This window comes from Ictidomys tridecemlineatus, chromosome 10 (genome assembly GCF_052094955.1).
Source record: "Ictidomys tridecemlineatus isolate mIctTri1 chromosome 10, mIctTri1.hap1, whole genome shotgun sequence".
Taxonomy (NCBI): Eukaryota; Metazoa; Chordata; class Mammalia; order Rodentia; family Sciuridae; genus Ictidomys; species Ictidomys tridecemlineatus.
Genome location: NC_135486.1, coordinates 40,155,170 through 40,179,563, shown reverse-complemented (window position 1 = coordinate 40,179,563; position 24,394 = coordinate 40,155,170). Strand labels below are relative to the sequence as shown.

Genomic DNA, 24,394 nt, shown 5'->3' with positions numbered 1-24,394 from the left:
TTTGGAATATTTGATGAAGAGTGGGTCACCTTTGAAAAGAATCAGCTCTTGGGATTCAGGTCTACTCTGGCAGGAGTTTGTGCTTCTGGACTATAAAGGACTCCCCATGGGGGGTCCAATTTGTGGATCAGCAACCATACCCATAGTCTTCCCAGGGCCAGAACTGTTGACCTCCCTCTCTGGAGGTTGCTTCCACCTTCTCCTGCTAATATCACTGCAGGACTCCACTGAGAAAATGTCACATGGGGGAGCTGGTGATCCATGAAATGGGAACTAAGGCTAATCAAGTAATCTCTCTACCTAAATGAGCAGAAATTGGAGTTATTTCCATCTGGTAACACTCCCTATGGGAGAAGTGCTGATGTTTCATCCCTTTAGAGGAGACCCAAAAAAATTCACCATAATACAGAGAAGAGGAGGCTCTTCTGGAGTATGTTGGACAGGTGCTTGGTGCTTTCTGAAGTCCTTTTGGCCTCAAGGCTGGGTATGAACCGACAAATAGAAAGCAAAGTAATGTGACTGGGTTTTGCAGCACAGGCTAAGTTTCATGTCTATGGAGAAAGGGCAAGGGTCAACAGAAGCTTGGCCTCCCGGACAATGTGCTGTGGCCTGCTCCCCATTGGACACCTATGCTTGGTAAAATCCCAGAAGTGTCTAGGGGACCATCACTTCTGCCCCTTCATTCCCACAGTGTTGCTCATGAGGAGCCCTCAGAGCTGATCTAATCTTGATTGTCAACAAGCCGAAGACATGGAGATCAAAAAAATCTAGCTGGTCTGAACCAGCCTGGGCCCACAGGGTTCCTCAGCAATTCTTCAAGCTCAAGTCGGGAACAGGGGCCCCACTACAGAGCCCCAACCAATTTATGCAGAATCTGAGCAAGGTCACCAGCCTGGGTTGCTGCGGGAGCTCAAAGCAGCATGGGGTAGGTCTCTTGAGATCACGAGTGGCCAGAGACCAAGGCAAATAAGTGAGAGAAGAAATAAAAGAAAAAGAATAGGGGGAAAGGGGAAGAAAGTCAGTTGTGCAGTAGAAGAAGAGGGGAAAGCAAGTGACCAAGAGGAAGGAAGCAGAGAAAGAGAAGAAGATGTAAGGAAGAGGGGAATCTCACGGAGAGCCCAGGAAAGGGGAGGGAAAAAAGAGAAGCCAGAGGGTCTGGCTCACTGTCCCCTTGCTGTCCTTGCCCACATCCTGCTTAAGGAAGAAGGGCTGGTCATTGCAGTTACATCCTCTGTTATCATTTTCAGACTCTCATCTGGGGCCTTCCTGTATGCTTCACCAGCCTTAAAGACCAACTGGGGACAGACATGACATCAGACTTTCAATCCCCAGACCCCCAGCCAGGTCCACTCAGATGCCAGATGGAAGGATACTGTAGTGTCTTCATGTAATTCTGGATTGCCTGCAGCCAGTCTGGAATCGTCATCGACAGCCTGTAGTTTGGGACCTGGGGTATTGAAGGCTGTAGAGAAATAGAGAAGGATCTTTTTGTTGAGGAGACAGCTTCTGGGGGCAGGCGTAGAGCTATAACTACCAGAGAAGGAGCTGCTCCGGAGAGCAGATAACCACCCTGGCATGGTCACTTGTTCCAAGGGTGCCTCCTCCACAAGGTCTCCCCAGAATTGCCAGTGCATCATGGAAGTTCTCCCTCTATACATACTCTCTTCTGGGTCATGGGGGCTCCCCCTGTGGGAGGCCTCTCCCGTGGGAGCCTAAGCACCTCCTTGATACCAGGGGCCATATACTCCCCACTGAGCCTGGCCCAGGTGGACACAGAAGTGCTCCATTCATGGCCACACTTTTACTGTAAAACACTTTTTTTTTTTTTTTTTTTTTTTTGGTATCAGGGACTGAACTCAGGGTAACTTGACCACTGAGCCACATCCCCAGCCCTATTTTATATTTTATTTAGAGACAGGGTCTCACTGAATTGCTGAGCACCCACTTTTGGTGAGGCTGGCTTTGAACTAGCGATCCTCCTGCCTCAGCCTCCTGAGCCCCTGGGATTACAGGCGTGCGCCACCACGCCCGGCACATGACACTTTTTGTTGCACGGCTAATGATGACCCAGTTTATGGGTCATCACTCCAGGTCATTATTTACACAGAATGCAGGTACAGGGTGCCCTACAACATAGTGCTAAGGGCCCCGTTCTCAATATACTTCCCTGTAACACCCGTTGTATTCTGTCCCCTGAGTCTCACAACCAAGTGGATTCAGAAAGATTCCTTTTCTTGCCTTGATTCTTCCTGGACAAGTGCAGCTCCTCTGACTCATAATCCATGGAAAGGAAAACAGCAGCACTCCAAACCTCTGGATAATCTCCTAGCACCCCGTGTCTGGGGAAATACTGACGCTACCTCTCATATCACACCTGTAACTTTCATAAATCATAGTCCTTTAGCACCATGAGCAAACCTACCATACTTGGTGAGGCTCTCTGAAATTGTTGCTATAATTCAGAAAATAATTTAGAACCAAAGATCTATGTATCCTGAATGCATGTAAAAGTATGTATGTGTGCTTCAGCAAGATAAAAAGAAGTGGCTCTTCGGGAGTAAATCCTGAACTTGGGCTTTTACCCAGAGGACATCCCAGCCAATTTTGTTTCCTAGTTTACCTTTTGGTCAACACTCAAGTATATGAAGTTCTAACCCCTGCCAGGGAGAGAAAGGACCAAAGGCAGGCAAGGACTGGAAAGGGGAAGGAAAGTGCGTCTCCTGGGAAATTTAGAGCTAAGACGCCCACTCAGCTCTGAGCAACCCTGTCAAGGAGGCCAAGAGCAAGAATAAACAGAGATGTCCAATTAAGCGACTCCTGGGAAGCAAGGAACAACATATGGGCATGGTTTTGTCTTGTTTGCATGTTAGATTTCTTTTGGCACTGGGAATTGAACTCAGGGGCACTCGACCACTGAGCCACATCCCCAACCCTATTTTGTATTTTATTTAGAGACGAGTCTCACTGAGTTGCTTAGCACCTTGCTTTTTGCTGAAGCTAGCTTTAAACTAGTGATTCTCTTGTCTCAGCCTCCTCAGATGCTGGGATTACAGGGTGCCTGGCATGTTAAGATTCTGCTTTGGTTTGGTTTTGTTTTATTCCCCATTATGTGTCTCCTTGCCTCTGCTGTCTGGTGGGGTAGAGTCATTGGTGAGAGGAACTAAGGACCCAGGAAGGAGAAAGGAGGTTCCTTAGCCTCTTAGGAAAAAGTAGAACTGGTTAAAAGAAAGATAGTCCCATCCATGGAGAAACAGGACCAGGAAAGCCCTAGGAGAATACTAAGCAGATAGAAGGGGAAGTTGCTGGTAAAGAGATTCAAGGACAGCCCTGGGCAGCCTGGCTGGGCAGCAGAGCCAGATGTCGCCTAGGACATTCCTGGCTGTTTCCCTGACAAGTTCCTATGGGGCAACAGGCTCTTTCCATACTTCTGCCCCTTTGGCTACATTTACTGCAAATGTGCCTTAACCTTCATTTCCGATCTTGCCTCTAATCTATCTTGGCCTTGAGACATCCTACTTCACAGCCAGTGTTCCTTCAGCTGAAAGTCACACTTTCTACCTCACAGTTAAGGATTATGTGTGAGTTCTGTGTGTGTGTGTGTGTGTGTGTGGTGTGGCTAAGTGGCAGTACTTGCAAACACAACTGTTATGCAAGCTACATTTTCTTTACAACATCTCAACTCAAATGAATCACATTCCTGCCTGAGAGAGTTATTTTGAGGAGCAAATGTTTCAATTTGAACACACACACACACACACACACACACACACACACACACACACACACAGAGTCAAAATAAGAAGTGAGCAGGGTTCAGTGGTACATATCTGTAGTCCCAGCTACTTTGGAGGCTGAGGCAGGAAGATCTCTTGATCCCAGGAGTTCAGTGCCAGCCTGGGCAACATAGCAAGAATCCATCTCAAAAACAAAAACAAAAAAACAGGCAGGGCTGGTGATGTAGCTCAGTGATAGAGCACATTCCTTGCACTAGTGAGGCTCTGGGTTCCATGCCTAGTATCAACAAAAAAAGGGTTAGGGAAGAACACTTGCATTTCTGCTCAACAAACACCAGGAAGTGTCAAGCTTATCCCTGTTTTTGTTTTGGTTTCTTTTCAGAAACATCTGCAAAAACCCATACCTGAAATTCTGGGTTAAAAAAAAAAAAGTGCCAGAAATTTCACAGAGAAGTAAAGAAAGAAGGGGAGATTTGAACAAACATTTTCTTAGCATCTCCTATGTCCCAAGCTCTAGGCCAGATACCGAGGGGACAGGAAGCACAGGAGCAGAGGAAGGGAGGAGGGAAATTACAGTTTATGAAGCCATGAGCATTTCTCCACAGGCAAGTGCTGTTTGTACCTACTTCATGGAAAAGTTGGTAAATGTGGGGAAGTGGGAGGGTAAACCTCTTGGCCAACTGTGCACGGCCCGTGACATGGTTCAGAGTTCGCTGCAGGGCTGACCACCAAATTATTTCAACTCCCCTGAAGCTCCACAGGCTGAACGGTGGGGGTGGGAGTCAGGCGACAGCTGGTCCTCAGAATAACAGCCCAATGGCGCCCAAGGGCTTTTCAAGACAGCTGCATGGTTACCTCCGCCCGCCCGGCTGTGAGCAGAGTCCTAGGGCTGCGGCCACATTTGCTCCCAGTCGGGAGGACAAATGTAGACACATTCCCCAAACCCAGACTAGGGAGCTGAGCTGTGGTGGGGAGAGGAGCAGAGACTGCTGCGGGGATGATGTCATCGGCTACAACTCACCCGATGTCTGGGAGAACTGGCGGGGGCTCAGACTAGGGGGGCAGTTCCCAGCTGGTGCCTTAGGCTGCCAGGGTTCCCACGGGACCTGGACTATAAGGCTGGGTGGGCTCTTTGGGGTGCTATCACAGGACCCACAATCAGTTTCAAATCTCTGCTGTCACCTACCAGCTGTGGACCCTGTTTGGAGCTGCATGACCTCTCTAAGTCTCCACTTTTCTTCCTGATAACAGAGGAATCATATCATTACCTGTTTTAAACCTTCCAGGCTGGTTGTGAGGTTTACATGAGCTAATGTGTAAACATTCAAAGGTGTTCAACTGCCATGACTCATCAACCACAGGTTCTCAGGGGTCTAGACCAGGGAGGCCGGTAGAGTCTGCACCTTTCTAGAACTTGAAAACAGAATCAGCAGGGGCCTGAATTCTCAAGACACTCAGAACTTGGAATCACGAAGATGCCTTCTCACCCTAATGGAAGATGAAAACACCCACATTCCCCTGGGGATGCATGGCGACAATAAATTAATATCCTTAATTCATGAAGAGTTCATACAGAACGATAAGAAAACTCTTTAGGCCTCAATGGAAAAAAATAGAGCCCCCACAAGATGGAAGCAACACAAGGGTCTATGGATGAATGAAAGGAATACGCACAATGTTGCACGTACGTACCGTGGATAGTTATTCAGCCTTAAAAAGGAAGGACATTTTAGTACATGCTAGAACATGAATGAACCTTGAAGACATTTGGTAGGGGAATAACCTTGTCATAAAAGGGCAAATGTTGAGCCAAGTATGGTGGCACATGTCTGTAATCTCAGCCACTTTCAAGGCTGAGGCAGGAGGATTGCTAATTCGAGACCAGTTTCAGCAATTTATTGAGACCCTGACTCAAAATTAAAAAAAATAAAATAAAAAGAACTGGCAATTCGTGGTAAAGCTCAGTGGCAAAGCTCTCCTAGGTTCAATCCCCAGTACTGGGGATGGGGGGGAAGCCGGGATATTGTATAATTTCTTTTGAATGAGGATTATAGAGTTGCCTGATTCATAGGAAGTAGAGACTGCCAGAGGCTGGGTTGAGAAGGAGATGAGATGATCATGTTTTTAATGTGTACTGGTGTCTATGGAGGAAGATGAAAAAGTTTTGGAGACGGATGGCAGTGACATGAATGTACTTATTGCCACAGAACTGTGCACCTTGAACGGTTAAAATGGTAAATTATGTTCTATAGGCTTATCACAATAAAAAGATCACAAAAAGACAACTTGCAAAAGAAGAAATGCAGAAGGAATAAATATTTGAAAAAAACATTCAAGCTCGCTAATAATTTAAGAAATGCAAATCGAAGTCCCTGCAAAATGTCATTTTCCTCTTCCCTAGATAACAAAGACATTTTGAAATGCAAATACCCAATGCTGGTGAGGATGCTCTCACCCAGCAATAATGGAACATAAATTGGTGCGACCTTTTCAGGAAAAGCCCAAGGCACATGGTTTTTCTTCTCCCTGACTGGGGTCCGAAGGGTCCTTCCTCATGCTGTTTCCTTGCCAGATTTCATCATACTCCAACTTTGATTTTCCATGGCTCTTTCCCCCCAGGGTCTCATATCCTGCCACCTACATCCTGCTCAGCAAACCACAGCTGAGTTGATGAAGGCAGAATCTAGAGGGAACAGCTCAGAACTAACCTCGCCACAGACAAGGGCCCTGGGAGGTTTAGTGGACAGGAAAGAGGGGAAGGGGAGTGGGCAGGAAAACTGTTGTTCAAGAAGAAGAAGAATGAGACAAACCATAGGCAAGACTTTTGCAGACAGCCTCTCTTCGACTCCATTCTTGCCAAACACAATCTGTCAGGAGAAAGCAAGGGGAAGGGATGTGGATGAGCACAGGTGTGTAGCTGGCACTATCATGGTGGAGAGAGAGGGGGAGGCCAGGAAAGGAGCCAGAGAGGCAGCAAGAGGCCCAGGCACTAGCAATCTTTGACAAGAATGAGTAGTAAGCAAAGGCTTTTGTCTTCCCTGCTCTGAAAAATATACTGCACAGGCACCAGGCAGAAGAATCTTCCTGGCAACTGGGGAGAAGCAGCACAGAGCAATCAGCACCCATGATCTCAGGGTGCGGCCCAGGGCTCTGCATCAGGAGCAACCTTAAATTTGTTGATGGTGGCTTGGTACAGAGGTCCTGGGGTCACAATCTTGGGCAGAGCAGGGTGCACAGACAAGACAGACAGTTCTGAATCCAGGGCAGAGGAGGGAATTAACTGCCCGTGTGAGGCCTCTGGGGGCCGACGTAGCAAAGTCTCAAGTCCCAAGAACTCAAACTTGTTGGCTGAGGCAAAGCTCAGACCTCTAAACATGAATTCTTTCCCGGTTTAGAATCAATGTGAGAATGAGAAACAAACGTGTGAGGGCTGCAAGAAACACCGGATGTTTCCTGCTGAATCCATCTTGGTTTCCTGCCTGAGTGGGGCCAGCCCCAGGCAGACAGAAGTGCTAGGAGTGCTTCCACTTTCTCCTCCCCTGCCTTCCCATCTTCTAGAAACCTCCAAATGATTCTTGTTGTTTCCTTCATTCTGTCCCACTGTCTCACATGTGGAACACGTATAAATACATAAATTGAGCAAGAATTATACCACTTGTAGTAACTCTGAAATAATTATTATGCTCACAGAATTGAAGACTTCAGAACTCAATGGCTCAAACTATCCCTGAAAAACCTTGGATTTGACCTGTTCAAGTGCTAACTTCAGACTCAGCAACTACCAGAGAAGAGGCCTGTAGTCACAAATTTGGAAGAAGGATCTCAGTGAACACTCTTCTTTCCCTCAAGAGGAGACATCTGGACTCTCAGGCAGAGCTGACCATGGCCACTAATGGAACGTCCTGTAGACAGGAAGGCTCTGTCATTCATTCCTCCTCCTAGGCCCTTGAAACCTTTCCCCGTCCACTTCTTTTTGCTTGTTAGTGCATCTTCAATTGCAAAACAAAATAGTTAAATGCCTTGAAATTCTCCGACCTTTCTCCACAACCACTACCCTACCACTGTTCTTTCATGCTTCAGGGGGACTTTGATTTGCAGGAAGGAGGAAAGGACTTGGCCCCAGAGGAGAGTCTGCCAAGTTAAGCACAGGAAATTGCCCCTGATCCAAGAGGAGCACAGGAGCTTTTGACATCATTCCCATGTCAGAGACTGGGCAGGGGTCAGGGTTTGCAGAAAGGTGGGCCCAGGGAGATACCATCTGACCACTGAAGATAGAGAGCCAAGCATTAAGAGGTAAGGCTGAGAGAGAGAAAAATGTTAAGCCCTTTCCCTAGGTTCAAAGACCAACTGCCCGAATTTGGGCTGGCAGAGTCCTGGCTTAACTGCAGTTTCCATGTTCTTATAAAAGTACAGTAATGATGCAGCTGACATATAAAAAAAGGAACATTCTGAGCCAGGTGCCTGTAATCCCAGCAACTCGGAAGGCTGAGGCAGAAGGATTGCAATTTTGAGACCAGACTCCACCATAACTTAGTGAGGCCCTAAGCAACTTGGTGAGATCTTGTCTCAAAATAAAAAGTAAAAATAAAACAGGCTGGGGATTTCGAAGGTCAGTGGTAAAGCACCCAGTTTCAATCCCAAGTATGAAAAAATAAAAGAAAAAGTAAAAAGAAACATTCTCTTTTAAGAGCATAGCTTTCAGCTATAATAGTAGGTATTAGGTACAGATATCAGAAAATAGAAATCTATGTTCGAAACTGCTCAGACAATATTGAGGATACTGTATTTTACATGTGCTTATTTCAGAGGACTGATGACAAGCTAGCAATTGTCCTAGAAAGAGGACAAGAATGAGTTAGTCTGAGAACTATGACACATAAGAAAAGGTAAAAGGCACTGTCAATAGACACAGAGGACTAAAGAATGATGTGAAATGTCACAGTTCTAAGGGTTCTTCAACCAGTGGGCCTCTAGTGTCACACAGGTCAGCATTAGAGACCTGCAGACTCCTGGATCATGACATCATGGAATTTGAGAGTTGCAAAGAACATTACATGAAATCAGCTCTACTTTTATTTTATAGATGAGAAAAGTAAGCCCAGAGATTTTAAGTGAGTGACCTGGTCACAAAGCTAGCACAACCAAGACTAGAATTTGGTCCCTAATTTTTACTTCAAGTGCCTTCCACCATAAGAGCCTTGTAGCCTTCAGGGTTGCTGTGAATAATAGCAAGGAAGTCAACACACTGCACACTGATTCAAAGGGCAATACAAGAGTCCATAGTGAAATGTGACTGAAGTGGTGGTGGATTTCTGTTTAGTCTAAGAAAAGAGCTTCCCCACATTCAAATCTGGCCAGTCCTGGAATCACCTGCCCTGGGAGGTGACAAGTAAGTGTTCAGGAAGAGGAAGGGAAGGGGTTCAGTGAGATGGGAGACTACCTACTAAGATTCCATGATTCCTACATGGAAAAGTACTACAAGGATGGAAGAAGAATGCACAATTAGAGACCAAGACAGTAATAAGTGTGCAAGTTAGAAAGGCAACCCAGGACAGTTGCATCTAGCCTCTGTTCCCTGTGACCTCATCTTCTAGGCTTAAGGGCTCTAGCTTCTCAAGTAAGTAAAGAAAAATTGTGAAGTCAGAATTGTCTCAAAATAAAAAGTAAAAATAAACCAGAAACAGGACTGTTTAAGAGAATGGAACATGGGTAATTTTGGTTGACACTCATGCGGACAGGTTCTAGGTGGGCATACTGAAGATCTCCTTGACCAGAAGAGGAATAAAATACTCCAACTGATGCTGCAGGAAGTTTAGAGGCCCTGTCACACCCCCCAAGGGCACACAGCCTTCTAGCCTGCAGGCTCACATGCTCAGCTATCACCAAATTCTATCAGATGGCCCTCTAGGACTCTGGTCTGGTATACCTAGACCTACTCAAGAATCTGCTCAGCCATACCAGTGTCCCCAAGATCCAGGGGAAACTATCCACCGTAGTAACTCCCAAGCTCTGCAGCATTTCTCTCCAGTTTCATTTTGGTATTTTATATAATGCTGTTATTCCCACCAGGGAACATCTTCCTCCCTCTGACACAATATCCTTGGCCCTCAAGCCCAGTCAACTCACTCCTGAGCCTCTTTCTTTATCCAGTGAGACTAATTCATCATGTGTACTGGAAAGTCCCTTTTAAGCCACAGCCAAAACTCTTCCTTTTTTTTTTTTTCTTGGAGTCCATATAAGCTGGAAAGAGACAGTTCACTGTTTTGCAAGTTTCAGAGGTGAAAGTCACTGTCATTAAAAAAAAAAAAAAATTGGCAAAAAGTCTAGAAATGATTCACACTGAGAAGACTGACTGGTTGATTGCAAATTCATTCAAAGCTTAATAAATCATTTGCTGGGGGTGGGGGGCTGGGAGGATGGGGGAAGGAGCGAGAAACTCCAAAGAGGACAAGTAGAGTGGTATCCTTGGGGTCCATGCATTTTTGGCATCGCTGATGTTACCTGGTGGCGCTAGTCTTTGCTGAAGGGGGATGGACATGGGACTGAGTAAATAACAGTTTGGGATTCAAAGAAACCTTGCCACAATCCTATCATATAGTTCCAGGATGGTGCTCCTCGTACCGGTCCCTCCCCCATTTATAAGGCTTCCAAGGCAAACATGACAATTAGGAAAAGGGCTGACAAGAGCAATTGGGAGGAGGGAGTTTGTAGCAGGACCAATGACATGGAGATTGACTCTATTTGCTCTGTTCTGGTTGAAATGGTCCCATCATTGCCCATCCCACCCTCTCCTGTGAAGCCACTGACCTTTGCCAAGAAGGCGGCGTTCCTGATAGCGCCCACCATTTCTCCCCCCTTGGGGTGCACCTTGGCCACGTGCATCCACATGCGCTCCCAGGTGTGGCTGTCGATCGGGAAGCCGCTCTTGTTAACGTGAAACATCACCCCACCGTCTTTGTCCTCCTCCTCCGAACCCCCGCTGGTGGCGAGGCTCACGGGCCGTGCGTGGCTGCTCCGGGACCGGGTGCCTTTGGAGCCTTTGGGGTGGGGGCAGCGGAGAGTGTCGGCCGCGGAGCCGGTCATGGTGGGGAGAGGGCGCGGGGGGCGAGGTGTGGAGGGTGCTCGGCAGCAGCAGCAGCAGCGGGGGGCGTGTGCGCGCGGGCGCGGCGCGGGGATCAGCGCCCCGCGGGGGTGGCCTTTTCCATGCCTCTCTCTGCGGCAGGACGCGCCAAGGGGTAGCGGCGGCGAGAGCTCCGCGGAGGCGGCCGGGCTCCCGGCTTACGGGCCGTGCCTGAAATCAGTGGAGACAGCAGACACCACGGCTAAGTGGACATCCAGAGGAACCGAGTGGGAGCCCTGGAGTGTCTCCACGTCACCTCCCACTGCCCCTTGCACGCTGACAAGACCCCCCTTCCCCCAAGGAATTGAATACGAGCTTTCAGCCTTCCAAATACACAGAAAGGCAGCTTGAATTTGCCACAAAGCTTCACACACACCTAAACACCAGGGTGTGGGGGAAACGAGGAGCATGGGGGATGCGGAGTGGACCGTGTAGGCAGAAGAAAGACAGCCCGTGGAGCGTGAAGACACAGGAGGTCCCCGCAAGGCTCCACTCCTTCCTGGGTCCCCAGTAGTGGACGACAGACGAGCCGAGCCCAGAACGTGCCGACACGTGAGCGCCCAGGGCTAACGCGAGGGCGCTGCAGCAGCCTCCGCTTGCAAAGGCAGCCCCGCTTCTTCCAGGAAACCCTCCCGGACCCCGGCAGGAGAAGGGGCGCCCCTAGCCCTATGTTCCAATGGAAGGAGCTGCATCCGCCTCCCGCACCCCAAATTCCAGCGCCAGGGACCTGGAGCGACTGACCGCAGGCGGGGCTCGGAAAGGGCGCGCGGCGCTCCGGGACCTACCTCGGGACGGTGGGCTTCATTGCTGCAGAGCCTCTCCGGGCGGCGGGGGCTGCTGCTTCGGCGCCTGCTGCCGAGCCTGGGACTGGGGCTGCTTGGGCTGCTGCGGTCGTCGCCTCATTCCATGTCCCATTCTCGAATGTTATTCTGTGACATATAACCGAGTCACCCGGGCAGCCGCCGATGTTCCGAATGCGTCCATTGGCCACCGCAACAAAGAGGGGCGGGTCCCGGGCTCGGGACTCTACAACCCGGAGCTCGGCGACGCTCTGATTGGCTCCAGCGCTTCTCAGGCGGGAGGAAAGCGAAGTAAGGGAAGCTGGGCTGCCACGCGAAATCCGATCTCTCTAGTGTCCAGGAGCCCCGCGGGGCTGGAGCATTTGTCCATGGAACTTAAGATTTAGTTTCGGGTAAGGTGAGGGTTTGCAACTGTGGGAAGCATAGGAGAAGCAAAACCTCCCCAAGTAGAGAAGCCACCCTGAGATAGAGAAAGGGGTTGTAGGAACAGCATTCCCTGAAAAAGGCTGGACAGTCATACTGATGATGAGTGATTCCGGAAGGAGCTCTTTATATGTAGGCACAAAATTCAATAGTTTTTTTTAAAGCGCTACAAATTTCTCCCGAATTAACAAATGGGCGCAGCTTTGGGTTTTCTGTTATTAGTGATAATAAAGTCCCTGTAAAACGCAAGTTGATATGGGACTTTGAAGCCCAGGATGTCAGCCAGGCCCCCACTGTTCTGCCACAGCTACTTGGTTAGAGAAGGGTTTGGAGAGATCCTTCAAAACCAGGGTGAAGTGGGAGGCCCTCCCACACTCCCGGCTGAAACACTTTTTCCTTAAAGGTGATTCTCATTCTCTCATTCATTCTCTTTCTCCGCTCTTTCCCTCTCTCCCAGTCAGAAAGAAAGGAGTAAGATGAGGTGGGAATAGGACCAGATTTACTGATCTATGGGATGGCTTTTTAAGCTGGTCCAGGTTTGTCTTTTTAAGCTGAGTGACCCTAGACAAGTCACTTTCCTGCTCTTTCTGAAAAGAAGAGAGTAGATTTCTCACCCTCCCAGAGTTCTGGCTCTCAGGTTCTTTGGTTCCAGAACTTGCTCTTTGTGGACTTAGGAACCCGGCTGTAATTCCTTTCTCTTTGAACTCCAGGCCAGGATGCCAGCTTTGAGAGTGAAGCAGTACTGGCAATGGGATTGTGAAGGAACACTGACAGAGGATCCATTTTAAGGATGCTCAACCCTATGAGTGACCTGGTGGGTGGGGACTGGGTCTTTGATGGTGAGATATGGGTGTCAGCAGAGGCTTCTGGGGAGTGGCTGAGAGCCAGGACTGGGGTGAAGAGACCTGAATTCTGGACCTAACCCTGACCTAGCCCTGAGACAAAGACTGTGCTCTAGGACTTTCCAGACTCAATAATGACAGTGATGACTTAGGCCCATACAGACAAAGGAAATGGGTCAGTTTATGAAATATAATTCAAGTGGAACAAGCACACCTGGAAAAAAAACCAGGAAATTGAAATAAAATCATCCTCTCACCTTATAATTGCCTCAGTTTTCGTTGCACTGTTAAAGGAAAACATGCCTCAGAGAGTACTCAATTTTCTCTTTGAACATCCTTCCTTCTTTATGCATTCATTTCTCAAACCATACCCCTCTCCAGAAGACTAGAATTTCAGGATGAGGTCCTATATTCAGAGCCTAACCAGATCAGTCAGTGAACATCAAACAGCACAGGTTGCCTTCCTGGGAAACACTTTCTCCAAGCAGGAGCTAATGACCACAACTACTAAGCCAGGGCCTGTATCCTGCCAAAGGGGAGTGTTTGTTCATCTTTCTGCCTCAAAGCACCTTGGATTTTCTGACAGCTGACAGGGAGAGCATTTATTGTTAGCCTCTAATATTCAGGTCATGTGTTTTCTTCTTTCCCATGGGTGGGATGGGTGGAGAGCCAAGGGCCTAAACATATGAAGTTGTGAGATTTGAGATTTTTACTTTTCCAACATGGTGGCATGGAGGTGGATTGTGCTGTCCCAGGAAAGGCACTGTGAGTCAGGACTCCTGTTCAGAGTTCCTTGGCACTTGAGAGTTGCACTAGATTACATCCAATTTTTTTTTCATTTCTTTGGGTATTTGATCAACAGGACACTCAAGTGAACTCAGGCCATATTGATTTAGGGGTTTTGAAAATTCCAATGGTTAGCTTGGCACAACTATGTATATACACGGTGGGATGAGACCAATTTGTGACACCTGTAACTAGATGCTCAATCTCTAAGAGCACAGTCACTTCCATTCATTGGCACAGTGACTGGTAGAGCAGAGAAGCGCAGTGGAAAGGTTTGGAATGAGAAGAGCTGCTGATACTGTCTCAGTATCAGTTTCTGGAATCACAAAGATAAGACAAAATCCTATCCAGATGGATTGTATTTCTAGCCCTACCACTTGTGAATGGTGTGATTTTGGATAAGTTACTTAATGTCTTAGCTTTATTTTCCTCAAAAGTAGGTATCATACTACTCTAGAGGGGAATTTTGAGGATTCAGAGAGGCAAGGTATGTGAAAACACATGCAAAGCAGCTCAGAGATATTGGTTGGGCCTTCATCTGAATCCAAGACTGTTGCAGAAACAGATTTGGAGACATCTGTTCCCAGCATGTTTCATTGTCTGAGAGTCAAGAAGAGAAGTCATATCCCTTGCCAGGGAAAGGGACATACATTGAAAAGAAGCCATGGCTGTATGAAGAGGGGAAGGAAAAAGCTAGGGGGGAGCAGGAGGAACTTTGGCACACAGGAACTAGCAGCTTCTTTCTGCCTCCATTGGCAACAAAGAGGAAGACCCACCCAGTTACGGGTGGAATTGTGTCGCCCTCCCCACAAAATTCTTACATTGGAGTTCTAACCTCTAGCAACTCAGAATGAGACCTTATTTGGAAATATTGTCACTGCAGATGTAATTCGTTAAGATGAGGTCATACTGGAGAGGTTGAGCTTCTAGTGCAATATAATTGATGTCTTTATAAAAAGGGAAATTTTGGACTCAGAGACAGACATGTGCATAGAAGAATACCATGTGAGTATGGGGGTCCTGCTGCCACAGCCAAAGAACTCCCCAAAGCCAGGAGAAAGGCCAGGAGCAGATGCTTCCCTAAGTGCCTTCTGAGAGAGCATGGCCCTGCTGACGCCTTGATCTCAGATTTTTCAGCTCCAGAAGTATGAGACCGCCAATTTCTGTTTATACCACTCTGTTTGTGGCACTTTGTTCTGGCAACTTTAGCAAACAAATATGCACCCCAAATAGAGCTTATGTCCATGGATTCAACCCAAGTGTTCAGGGTCTATGATCAGTCTGATGAGGGAAGTTATCACTCTGCTGAAGTAGTGACTTTTCACTAAATATCAACAGTAATATTCTGTAAGCTACGAGATTTAACAACTCTGGTCTTATTTTAGGACAACAGAAGAAAACACCAAATAAAAGGACTATACCTCTTTCTGGGGTCAGGGGATTTCTTTGAAAATAGAATAGGTTCTTCAACTCTCACTTCCCTCAAAGAATATTTCTGTATGTTCCATGACAGTCTCTGAACCACATGAATTGTCATTTATTTATACACTGTTTTGTATCATTCCCTGATGATTTTGGATATAGGTCTTGCCATAGAAATTACAAAACAAGAAGTAACATGTATCCAGTACTTAATTTATGCAAAGCACAATTTAAGCACTTCATTTGTATTATGTTACTTAATGCCTACAAGAAATCAGTGATAATAAGTCTTAAATTAAAGGAAGTTTGAGTGATTTGCCCAAGGTCCAACCAGCAGAAGGAAGTGCTATGGTTTGGAACTCAAGTGTCCCGCAAAGGCCCATGTGTTAAAGGCATAATGCCTGGTTTGGTGCTACTGGGAGGTGGTGGAACCTTCTAGAAAGTAGAGCCTCATGGGAGGTTTTAGGTCATTGGGAGAATGCTCTCAAGGGGATTATAGGACCCCAGTATTCTTTTTCTCTCTTTTGCTCCCCAGCCATGAGGGAGGTAAGTGATTTTTGCTTTCCTTGATTTGCTGTCGCCCCACCAGAGACCTAAAAGCAAAGTGTTTGCCCAATTAGAGACTGTAAGACAAAACTGTAAGACAAAATAAACCTTTTCTCTTTATAAGTTGATTACCTCAGGTACTTGTTATAGTTGATGAAAAGCTAACACAAAAATAATTTGTCTATTTGAGCCTCTGTTGTGAATGGAAAAACACATCGTAATAAGAAAGGATACTCCAAGAATTTGTAACCACATATCTGTTCTTGCACTGACCTTAAACTGAACAGAGAATTCAGAAAAACTCAAGCTGAAAAATAAGTCTGAGTGGTGCCAGGTTGACAATGTCCTTGGAGGCCCAGAAGCAGCAAATACACATCTTCTCTGGAGAAATACATTCTCAACCCCAGCCCACCAGTAATCCTAAAGGACTCAGGCAAACAAAAACGCATGTTTAAAAACTACCAAGTCACAAGGAAACAAGCCTCCAAACCAAAGAGTCAGCATAAATAACTAGTTAAACCTCTAAGAACATTACACTGAAATCGTATGCAGAATATAAAATGTTTAAAATTTTTACAAAACTAAAGGAGGAGCCAAATGGGATGGGGCATGCCTGTAATCCCAGTGATTTGGGATGTGGAGACAGGAGGATTGCAATTCCAAGGCCAACCTCAGCAACTTAATGAGGCCCTTTGCAACTTGGTAAGACCCTGTTTCAAAATAAAATATACTTTTAAAAAAAAAATGGTCTGGGAATGTGACCCAGTGATAAAGCCCCCCACCCCTTGAGTTAAATCTCTAGTGCCAAAAATATATATATATAAGTTTATTAGATTGTGTATAACTAATTGTGTATAATTGCTATAACAATTAGTTTCAACAAGATATTTTTTTGATTACACTGGGAAGGTGAATAAGTTGGTGGGCAAATTTTCTATACTTAATCATTCAGAGACTCACTGACAGGCTCTTCCATATTTAGCATGTGGCTCTTCAGATTTCCCTGATCATCATCTTTATTTCAGCCATTAGAAGGGGAAAAAGGAAGAGAAGTATGTACAGGAAGTTTCTTATAGTCCAGACATATATATGATGCATATAAAATAAACAATTGTAAAATAAAACCAAAACCATGGGCTCGGGGTGTGGCTCAGTGGTAGAGTGCTTGCCTAGCATGTGTGAGGCAGTGGGTTTGATTCTCAGCACCACATATAAATAAATAAAATAATAAAGGTCCATTGACAATTAAAAATAAATAAATAAATAAAACCAAAACCAAATCTGTGTGAGACAACCAAGGCAATGTGAGTATGGAGCTGGGCATTCAAATCATATTAAAGAATTGTCATTTCATTCGTATGGGATAGTGACATTTTGTTAGGTTTGATAGTGGTTATATACAAATCTTATCGGAGATGCATAATAGAGTATAGATGAAGTCATACAATGTTTAGGATCTGCTTTACAACAAACAATGAGGTAAGAAAAATCTGCAAAGTGTTCATAATTGTTGAGCTGAAAGATGAGTATAGGGAGTCATGAAATGATTTTCTCAATTTTTATGTTTGAAATTTTACATATAAAGCAAAGACATGCTCTGAATTAATAGCCTATTAATAGGTTTATTTAATACATCTCATGTTCCACCTAACATTCTCTAGAACTTGCCTTTCTCCTAAAATCAATAGCTGCCATCATGTCAGCCAAATTTGTGCATTCTGCCACCTGGGGCTGACTAGGCACTTGCCCAGAAGTTCTGAGCTCTCCCTTTTGTCTGTTATTGCACAGCTGGACCGGCCAGCTGCATGTCTGGAGTCCCTGATCCTCCATTACTGCTGGACTCGGATGACATGCCACCCTGAGGATGTGGGATCTGCTCTCTGAGCAACCATCACAGGTGTTGGCAGATGTAACCTAGGGAATCATTCAATACAGAAAGCATTTTGACCATGAGAAACAGGAGATGGGAGGGAACTGGGAGGATAAATTATTTCTTCTTCCCTTTAAGAGATTGTTCTGAGTGATGATTTTCCAATACCTGTCTGAGATGTCCGGTATGGCTGAGCAGATGTGCCTACTGAGCAATGTGCCATGGCTCTCTGCAGATGGCTGTGAAGTAACTGCATAAAATACCACCTGCATTGCTTCTCATCCTAGCCAACTTCATTTCCCTGTTCACTCATTCTTGCAGTCTCCCCAGTCTGCATTTAATCTCTGCTTCCGGTTCTGTTTCTTAGGGAAACAGGGCTAAGACAACTGTTTCCACAAGTAGTTCTAAAAATCCAAATCTTCAAAATGGACTGGGGGTTGTTTTGTCCTCCTATCTGAAACCAATACAGACTCCTTTGCTAATAATAAGAGGGATGGTAATAACCCTGATGTCCAGTCACCTATTAATAGGTATATCTGACCCATTTCCTGTCCCACCTCACATTCTCTGGCACCACAGATAAAACTGGAGTTGAGAGCATTAGGATCACGTCACATTGCATTTCATCAGTTTGGAAACAGAGGTCATTAGAAGGTGCCAGAAAGGCTTCTCACCAAGATGGTGCCTAAAGTGAAGAAGGAAGCTCCTGTCTCTCCCCCAAAGCTGAAGCCAAAGCAAATACTCTGAAGGTCAAGGCAATGCAGAAAGGGGTCTATAACCTCATACAAAAAGAATCTACACATCATCCACTTCTGGAAGTCCAAGACACAGCGACTCTTATGTTGCCCAAATATCCACAGAAGATCATCCCCAGGAGAGACAAACTTCACCACCATGCCACCATCTAGTTCCCCCAACCATGACTGTGCCAGCAAGAAGACAGAACACAACAGCACACCTGTGTTCATTTGGATGTCAAGGCCAACAGGCACCACACAAGCAGCTCTTTGACACTGATGTGCCCCGTGTTAACACCCTAATCAGGATTGATGGAGAGAAGGCATGGGTCTGAATAACTCCTGATTATCACACTTTGGCTATTGCCAACAAGATTGGGATCATCTGAACTGAATCCAGCTGGCTAATCCTATTATGTATCTTTTTCAAAATTAAAAAAAAAATAGTAGGGTACTAGAGTCCTGGAAAACAGAAAATGACAAGGTCAGAGCAGTTAATGAACAACTTATAAAATGATCTGAAAGCCAGAGAGCTTCTAGGGCAACTCCAAGGGACAGCCTGTTTCCTGTAGCCATAGGATAGACTCTTGACATCAAGCCCAAGACCTGATTACAGAGTAGCAGAACAGCAAAGCAGACTGAACAAACTTCCCCGTCAAAGTCACAGCCCTGATAGGGACAACAGGACTATAGAGTGGGAGGGGGATATCTGGATGGATGAACATCTTGCAACTTCACATCCTCTGAATCCTCTGGGTCAGTGAGGACCCCCTGCTCCATTGTGTGTTCTCCTCCAGGCCTGGCCTGACCAACCGCTGCCTCCATCAGTATCCACAGTCAGGTTGTAGCACTGCACTGGAAAAGCCAAGCCCTGCTCCAGAGAGGGAGATCGTGGGACTTGTCGGGGCAGAAACTGTGGAAACATGCATGGGAGTGGGCCTTGGAGATATTATATTTTATGTCAGGGACAGTGAGGCAGAAAGCTCAATGGGGAGGATTCACTGATTGAGAATACTCATACAAAATTGAGCATCTACTGTTAGCAAGGATGCCTGGGATTTGTTCTAATAGTTTGCTGCGAAGACTGTTTGAATATGATCTCAACTATGACAACAAGAAAAGTGGAGTAGCCAGGCTTAAAAGGGTTGAAAGAATTCAGAAGACTCAGGAAGAAAGAGGGTTTATTCTGTGGGGTTATTCTGTAGGGTTCAAGAACCTGCCACCTCTCTAGTTCCTTGGGCCACCCCAAAGCACCCTTTTTTTTTTCACTAAAGTAAAAATAAAAAAGAATGTGCTGGGGGCTGGGATGTGGCTCAAGCGGTAGCGCGCTCGCCTGGCATGCGTGCGGCCCGGGTTCGATCCTCAGCAGCACCACATACCAACAAGGATGTTGTGTCCGCCGAGAATTAAGAAAAAATAAATAAAAATGTTAAAATTCTCTCTCTCTGTCCCCCTCTCTCACTCTCTCTTTAAAAAAAAAAAAAAACATTTAAAAAAAAAAAAAAAAAAAAAAAAAAAAAAAGAATGTGCTAACAAGAGAATTTTTTTTTTTTTTGGTAGTATTGAGGATTAAACCCAAAGCCTACCACTGAGCGACATTCCAGCTCTATTAATTAATTGTTTTTGTTGTTGTTGTTGTTGTTGTTGTTTACCTAGGATTGAACCCAGAGGCACTTAACTACTGAGCCACATCCCCAGACCCCTTTTTTTATATTTTTTTTATTTTGAGACAGAGTCTCGCTAAGTTGCTTAGGGCCTCACTAAGTAGCTAAGGCTGGCATTGAACTTGCCAGCCTCCTGTCTCAGTATCCTGAGCCACTGGGATTATAGGCATGCTCTATCACTCCTAGTTTCCTTTTTATTTTATGAGACAGAGTCTTACTAAGTTGCCCAAACTGACCTCAAACTTGCAATCCTCCTGCCTCAGCCTCTTGAGTTGCTGGGATTATAGGTGTGCTTCACCATACCTGATAGTGAGGAAGATTTTTAGGAGTTGGTAATGGCCCGAGTTGATGGTATGGGGAAAGTTACTGCGAAACTGAGTCCCTTGCTGTTAGTGGAGATGATTTTTTTTTTTTAAATCCCAAAATCACAGGGGCCCGAGGGAGCATTTAACCATAAAGAATAAGATGGAGATCCTTTCCACAGTAGACAGCAAGGTGAGGGGAAATCAGGACGATTCTGTGCAGCGTTAATAGATCACACTCTTCCTAAGAGAAGGATGATTATGGAATTTATTGTCCCAATCAGGATACTTCTGAGAGTGAAGACAGATGCTAGGGATGATTACATGGGGACAGTGGGTAAACACCAGGGCTGTCTCTGTCAAATTGATATCTAGGGCCACCCCATCAAGGAGTGAGATAGAAACACATGCATTGATATAAACATAATAAATGGGTTTGTCTTCTCTACCCATAGAACTTCAGTCAGTACCACCATCTGAGAGCTTATGGAGTGCCTTCTCCACTGGCACGTTATCCTGAACAACACTTCCTGAGAACAACGTATGATGAAAGAGGGGTCAACAGTGGGCTCATGACCATGAACTACTGGTCTTACTATACCCACATACCCCAAAGCAGCTGATCTGTTAATATTGGAATACCTGTTGGAATATTGGTAAGGCAAAGCTAGGGGACAACACCTTGGGGCACAGAATTCCAGGTTATAATGCACTTTGAACTAATGACCTACACATGGTCCTAATCTTCAATAGCTGAAAAGAATGAATCCAGAAACCCAGGGATGGAAGTGGAAGTGACTCCTTTTACTTTAACACTCAGTGACCACTTAAGGAATTTGTACTTTTTGTCTCTGAAACTTTGGACTCTTGTTATGTTAGAGATTCTGGTTTCCCGGGAGGTATCTCTGCCAGGGAACACAGTCAGATTCCACTGACCTGGAAGCTGTGACTGCTGCCTGGCTGCTTTGGTAGCTTCAGGCCAGTGGGCATACTGGTAAAGTATGATATTTGAATCTCCTAGAGAAGCCTGGACTATTTCTACTGATTGCAGAGAGCTCAGGTGATTCAATGGAATCTCTCTCAGTGCTTCAATACCTGATGCGATAATTTGGCAATGATAGCAATTACAACCCAATAAGGACAATTCAACCAAGAGCTTAAGACCTCACTTCACCCTGAAGTATGAGGATCATCTAGATTGGCAACGAATCTAGATAAACCAGTTGAAATGTTGGACAAGAGTCAGGGAAGTCTAGAATGGATGATGGAGAAGGTAGAAGATCAATATCAACGACAATCTCCAGATCAGACCCCAGAGCTTGAATCAAGCCTTTTGTAGCTTTATTCATTAGCTTTTTCCATGAAGTCTTCTGGGAGATTGCAACTGGCCAATACCTTGAAAGGATCTTTGTAACTGAATAGGTTTGTATTTACTCCCCTGGAATAGAGGTGAGGGTGTTTTACTTAAAAAAAAAAAGGCAAAGAGAATGGGGGCTCCATATTCTAATATGGGAGCCATGTAATGGAAGGCCACACTTTTCTGCCTTTACCAGAATCAGTTAGCTTTAATTGTCCATAGGGCTTCAACCAGCACTACTACTGAGGGCTACAGAATGTCTTATCCACTAACATGTTACCCCGCACAACTTTTCTGGTTGTTGAATGGGTAGGTCATATTGGACATATTGGTGAATGGGAAGGTCGTATTGGACATATATTACGATGCCTTCTCAGATTCCCTCATATTTTCTGCTGTTGCCATCAAACAGTCCCACACGGTTCCACTGCCTCAGCCCATTCCTTCCACTGCTGTTGTGTAGCCAAAGTGACCAGTTATTGGATGTATTCTGTGGCCCCTCCTGCCACTTTCAGACTTGGATGGAACACCATACAATGTCATGTGAAATTTGGCTTCTGAAAGAGAACCAATAGGATGAGTGATATAATCCAGAAGCATAGGGGTTAACTTCCTCTGCAGTAACCAATAGGAAATAGGAGATGGGTGGTTTATGAGGATAAATTCTCTTGTTTGCCTCCATTGTTGGGTTTCTCCACAGAGCCTGTCCAAAGACTTGCCACATGGCCAGGTGCTCATGCCTGCCAGGAAAACTGCAGTGTCTTTTTAAGGCTTATTATAAAGCAGAGGCCAGGGTAGAAACTGTCCCCTTTGCTTTGCTGTCCAGCCCCTTGTCTCACTTCTGTATTTTTCTTATTCTTGCAATAAAGCATCAGCACCTTAATCCTTGCTTCAGGCTCTGTTTTTAGTGGTCCTCATATTTTATATCACCTAGGGTAGTCACTGAATCACAATCTGTAGTGGATCTGGGGTGAGGTCTGAGATTCTGCATTTCTTTCTTCCTTTTTTTTTTTTTTTTTTGTGGTGCTGGGTATTGAACCCAAGGCCTTGGTCATTCAAGGCAAGCACTCTACCAACTGAGCAATATCCCCAGCCCCTGAGGTTCTGCATTTCTAACGAGTTCCCCCTGATCCTGCTAGTTGAGGATTACACTTTGGGAAGCAAGTTTTGGAAACCTATGTTAAGCCATAACCTTAAGAAAAAAACAAGTTAAAAATGTATGGGTGAATTAATTTTCTAAATATGAAAATGATATGTAGAAGTTTTATAGGAGAGTATAGCAAAATGGCTCAGGATGTTGGAAAATTGATAAGATAGAATTTCTCACAATGAGCACCAAAGCTGACTCTGGTTGCCCATGAAGAGAAAAGCACTTATTAAAGGATGTTGAATAGTTCACAGAATTGTTGGGAGGACTAGAGAACTAGGCTTAAGGCTAAGCTTCCAAGGTCACTATGCAGAAACATGTTCCAGAATCGGACTGATGAGGAATTTCTCCTCCTGCCTTTAATGCTAGCCCATACAGCTTGCATTGCCTCCCATGTGACTTTGGAGGCTCTTGATACCACCTCCAATTCCATTTCTGTGTAGAATTCAACCTAACACATTCAGTGAATTCTGAAATCCAGTTTATTCAGCCATCACTCACTCTTACTAGAAAAATGGATGCTTAGTGCAGAGCCTATCTTCCCCTACCATTTGTTCTGAACCAATGTCTCACCTGCATGATTGGTGAAATCCTTTCCAGAGTCTACAAGCCTAAGAACCAGGATCATTGGCACATAGGGATGGGAGATATGGGTGCCCCAACTCCAGCAGAGAAATCAATCTCACCTACCTCTACTTTTTGGCTCTATTCAGGCTTTCAATGTATTGGATGATGCCCCCCCCTACACACACACACACACACTGGAAAGGGCCATCTGCTTTATTCAGCTCACCAGTTCAAATGCTAATTTCTCCTGTAACACCTTCACAGACATACCAGATATAATATTTTATCAGCTATCTGGGCAACTCTTAGCCCAGTCAAGTTGACACATAAAATTGACCATCAGAGCCTGGTGCAGGGGCACACACCTATAATCCCAGCAACTAGGTAGACTAAGGCAGGAGGATTGCAAGTTTGAGGTCAGTCTCAGCAACTTAGAAAGACCTTGTCTCAAAATAAAGAGCTGGGGATGTAGCTCTGTGATTAAGCACCCCTGAGTTTAATACCTGGTACTTCCCTTCCAAATTAACAATGACAATTATTGTCAGAAAGCAACTGCTTAAAAAAAAGTGATGAGGGAATTTCACAAGGATACATGGATGAAAAGGTAGCTTCAAGGGCTCCTACTGGTCAACGGTCAATTTCAGTACAAAAATAATTAACTTCAGTAATGAACTACAAACCACTGGGGAAAAATGTGAATCCATGAGTCTATGTTAGATTATAAATAAAGAAAGGGGGTAAAAAACAAGACTCATGCTCACAGTGTAATGGCAATGTGCAGAGTGCTAGAGTTAGAGAATCATCATTTGGCAGCCATCACAGTAAAGACTACTTCAGCCAGGAACATAAGTGGATGTTAAATCCAGGGAGAAATTTTGATGAGAAGTAGGATATGCATGGTTTTAAAGTTCCTTCTTCCAGATTTATTAACAGTTGCAAGGAGGAATGTAGTAACTATTTGGTGTCAAATTTATAACATCTTGACCAGCTGATTAAAATTAACATCCCCCATGATGGACAGATGGACATCACAAGTCTTCTGAAGTGATATCCTGAGAAGGACACAACATCTCCTAT

At 45.3% G+C, this 24,394-nt stretch overlaps 1 protein-coding gene across 1 annotated transcript in view; it reads right to left on the bottom strand.

The window, feature by feature from the left end:
• The window catches only part of Vash2 (vasohibin 2), a 37,741-nt gene extending 25,886 nt beyond the window's left edge, over nucleotides 1–11,855 (bottom strand). Inside the window, exons 1-3 of the mRNA XM_005329417.5 lie at nucleotides 11,640–11,855; nucleotides 10,542–11,025; nucleotides 1,374–1,462 (exon numbers count right to left, since the gene is read on the bottom strand). Of these exons, the coding sequence (XP_005329474.1) occupies nucleotides 1,374–1,462; nucleotides 10,542–10,817 (365 nt within the window). The 5' untranslated portion in view covers nucleotides 10,818–11,025; nucleotides 11,640–11,855. The remainder of the gene's footprint in view (nucleotides 1–1,373; nucleotides 1,463–10,541; nucleotides 11,026–11,639) is intronic.
• Between the last annotated feature and the right edge of the window lie 12,539 nt (nucleotides 11,856–24,394).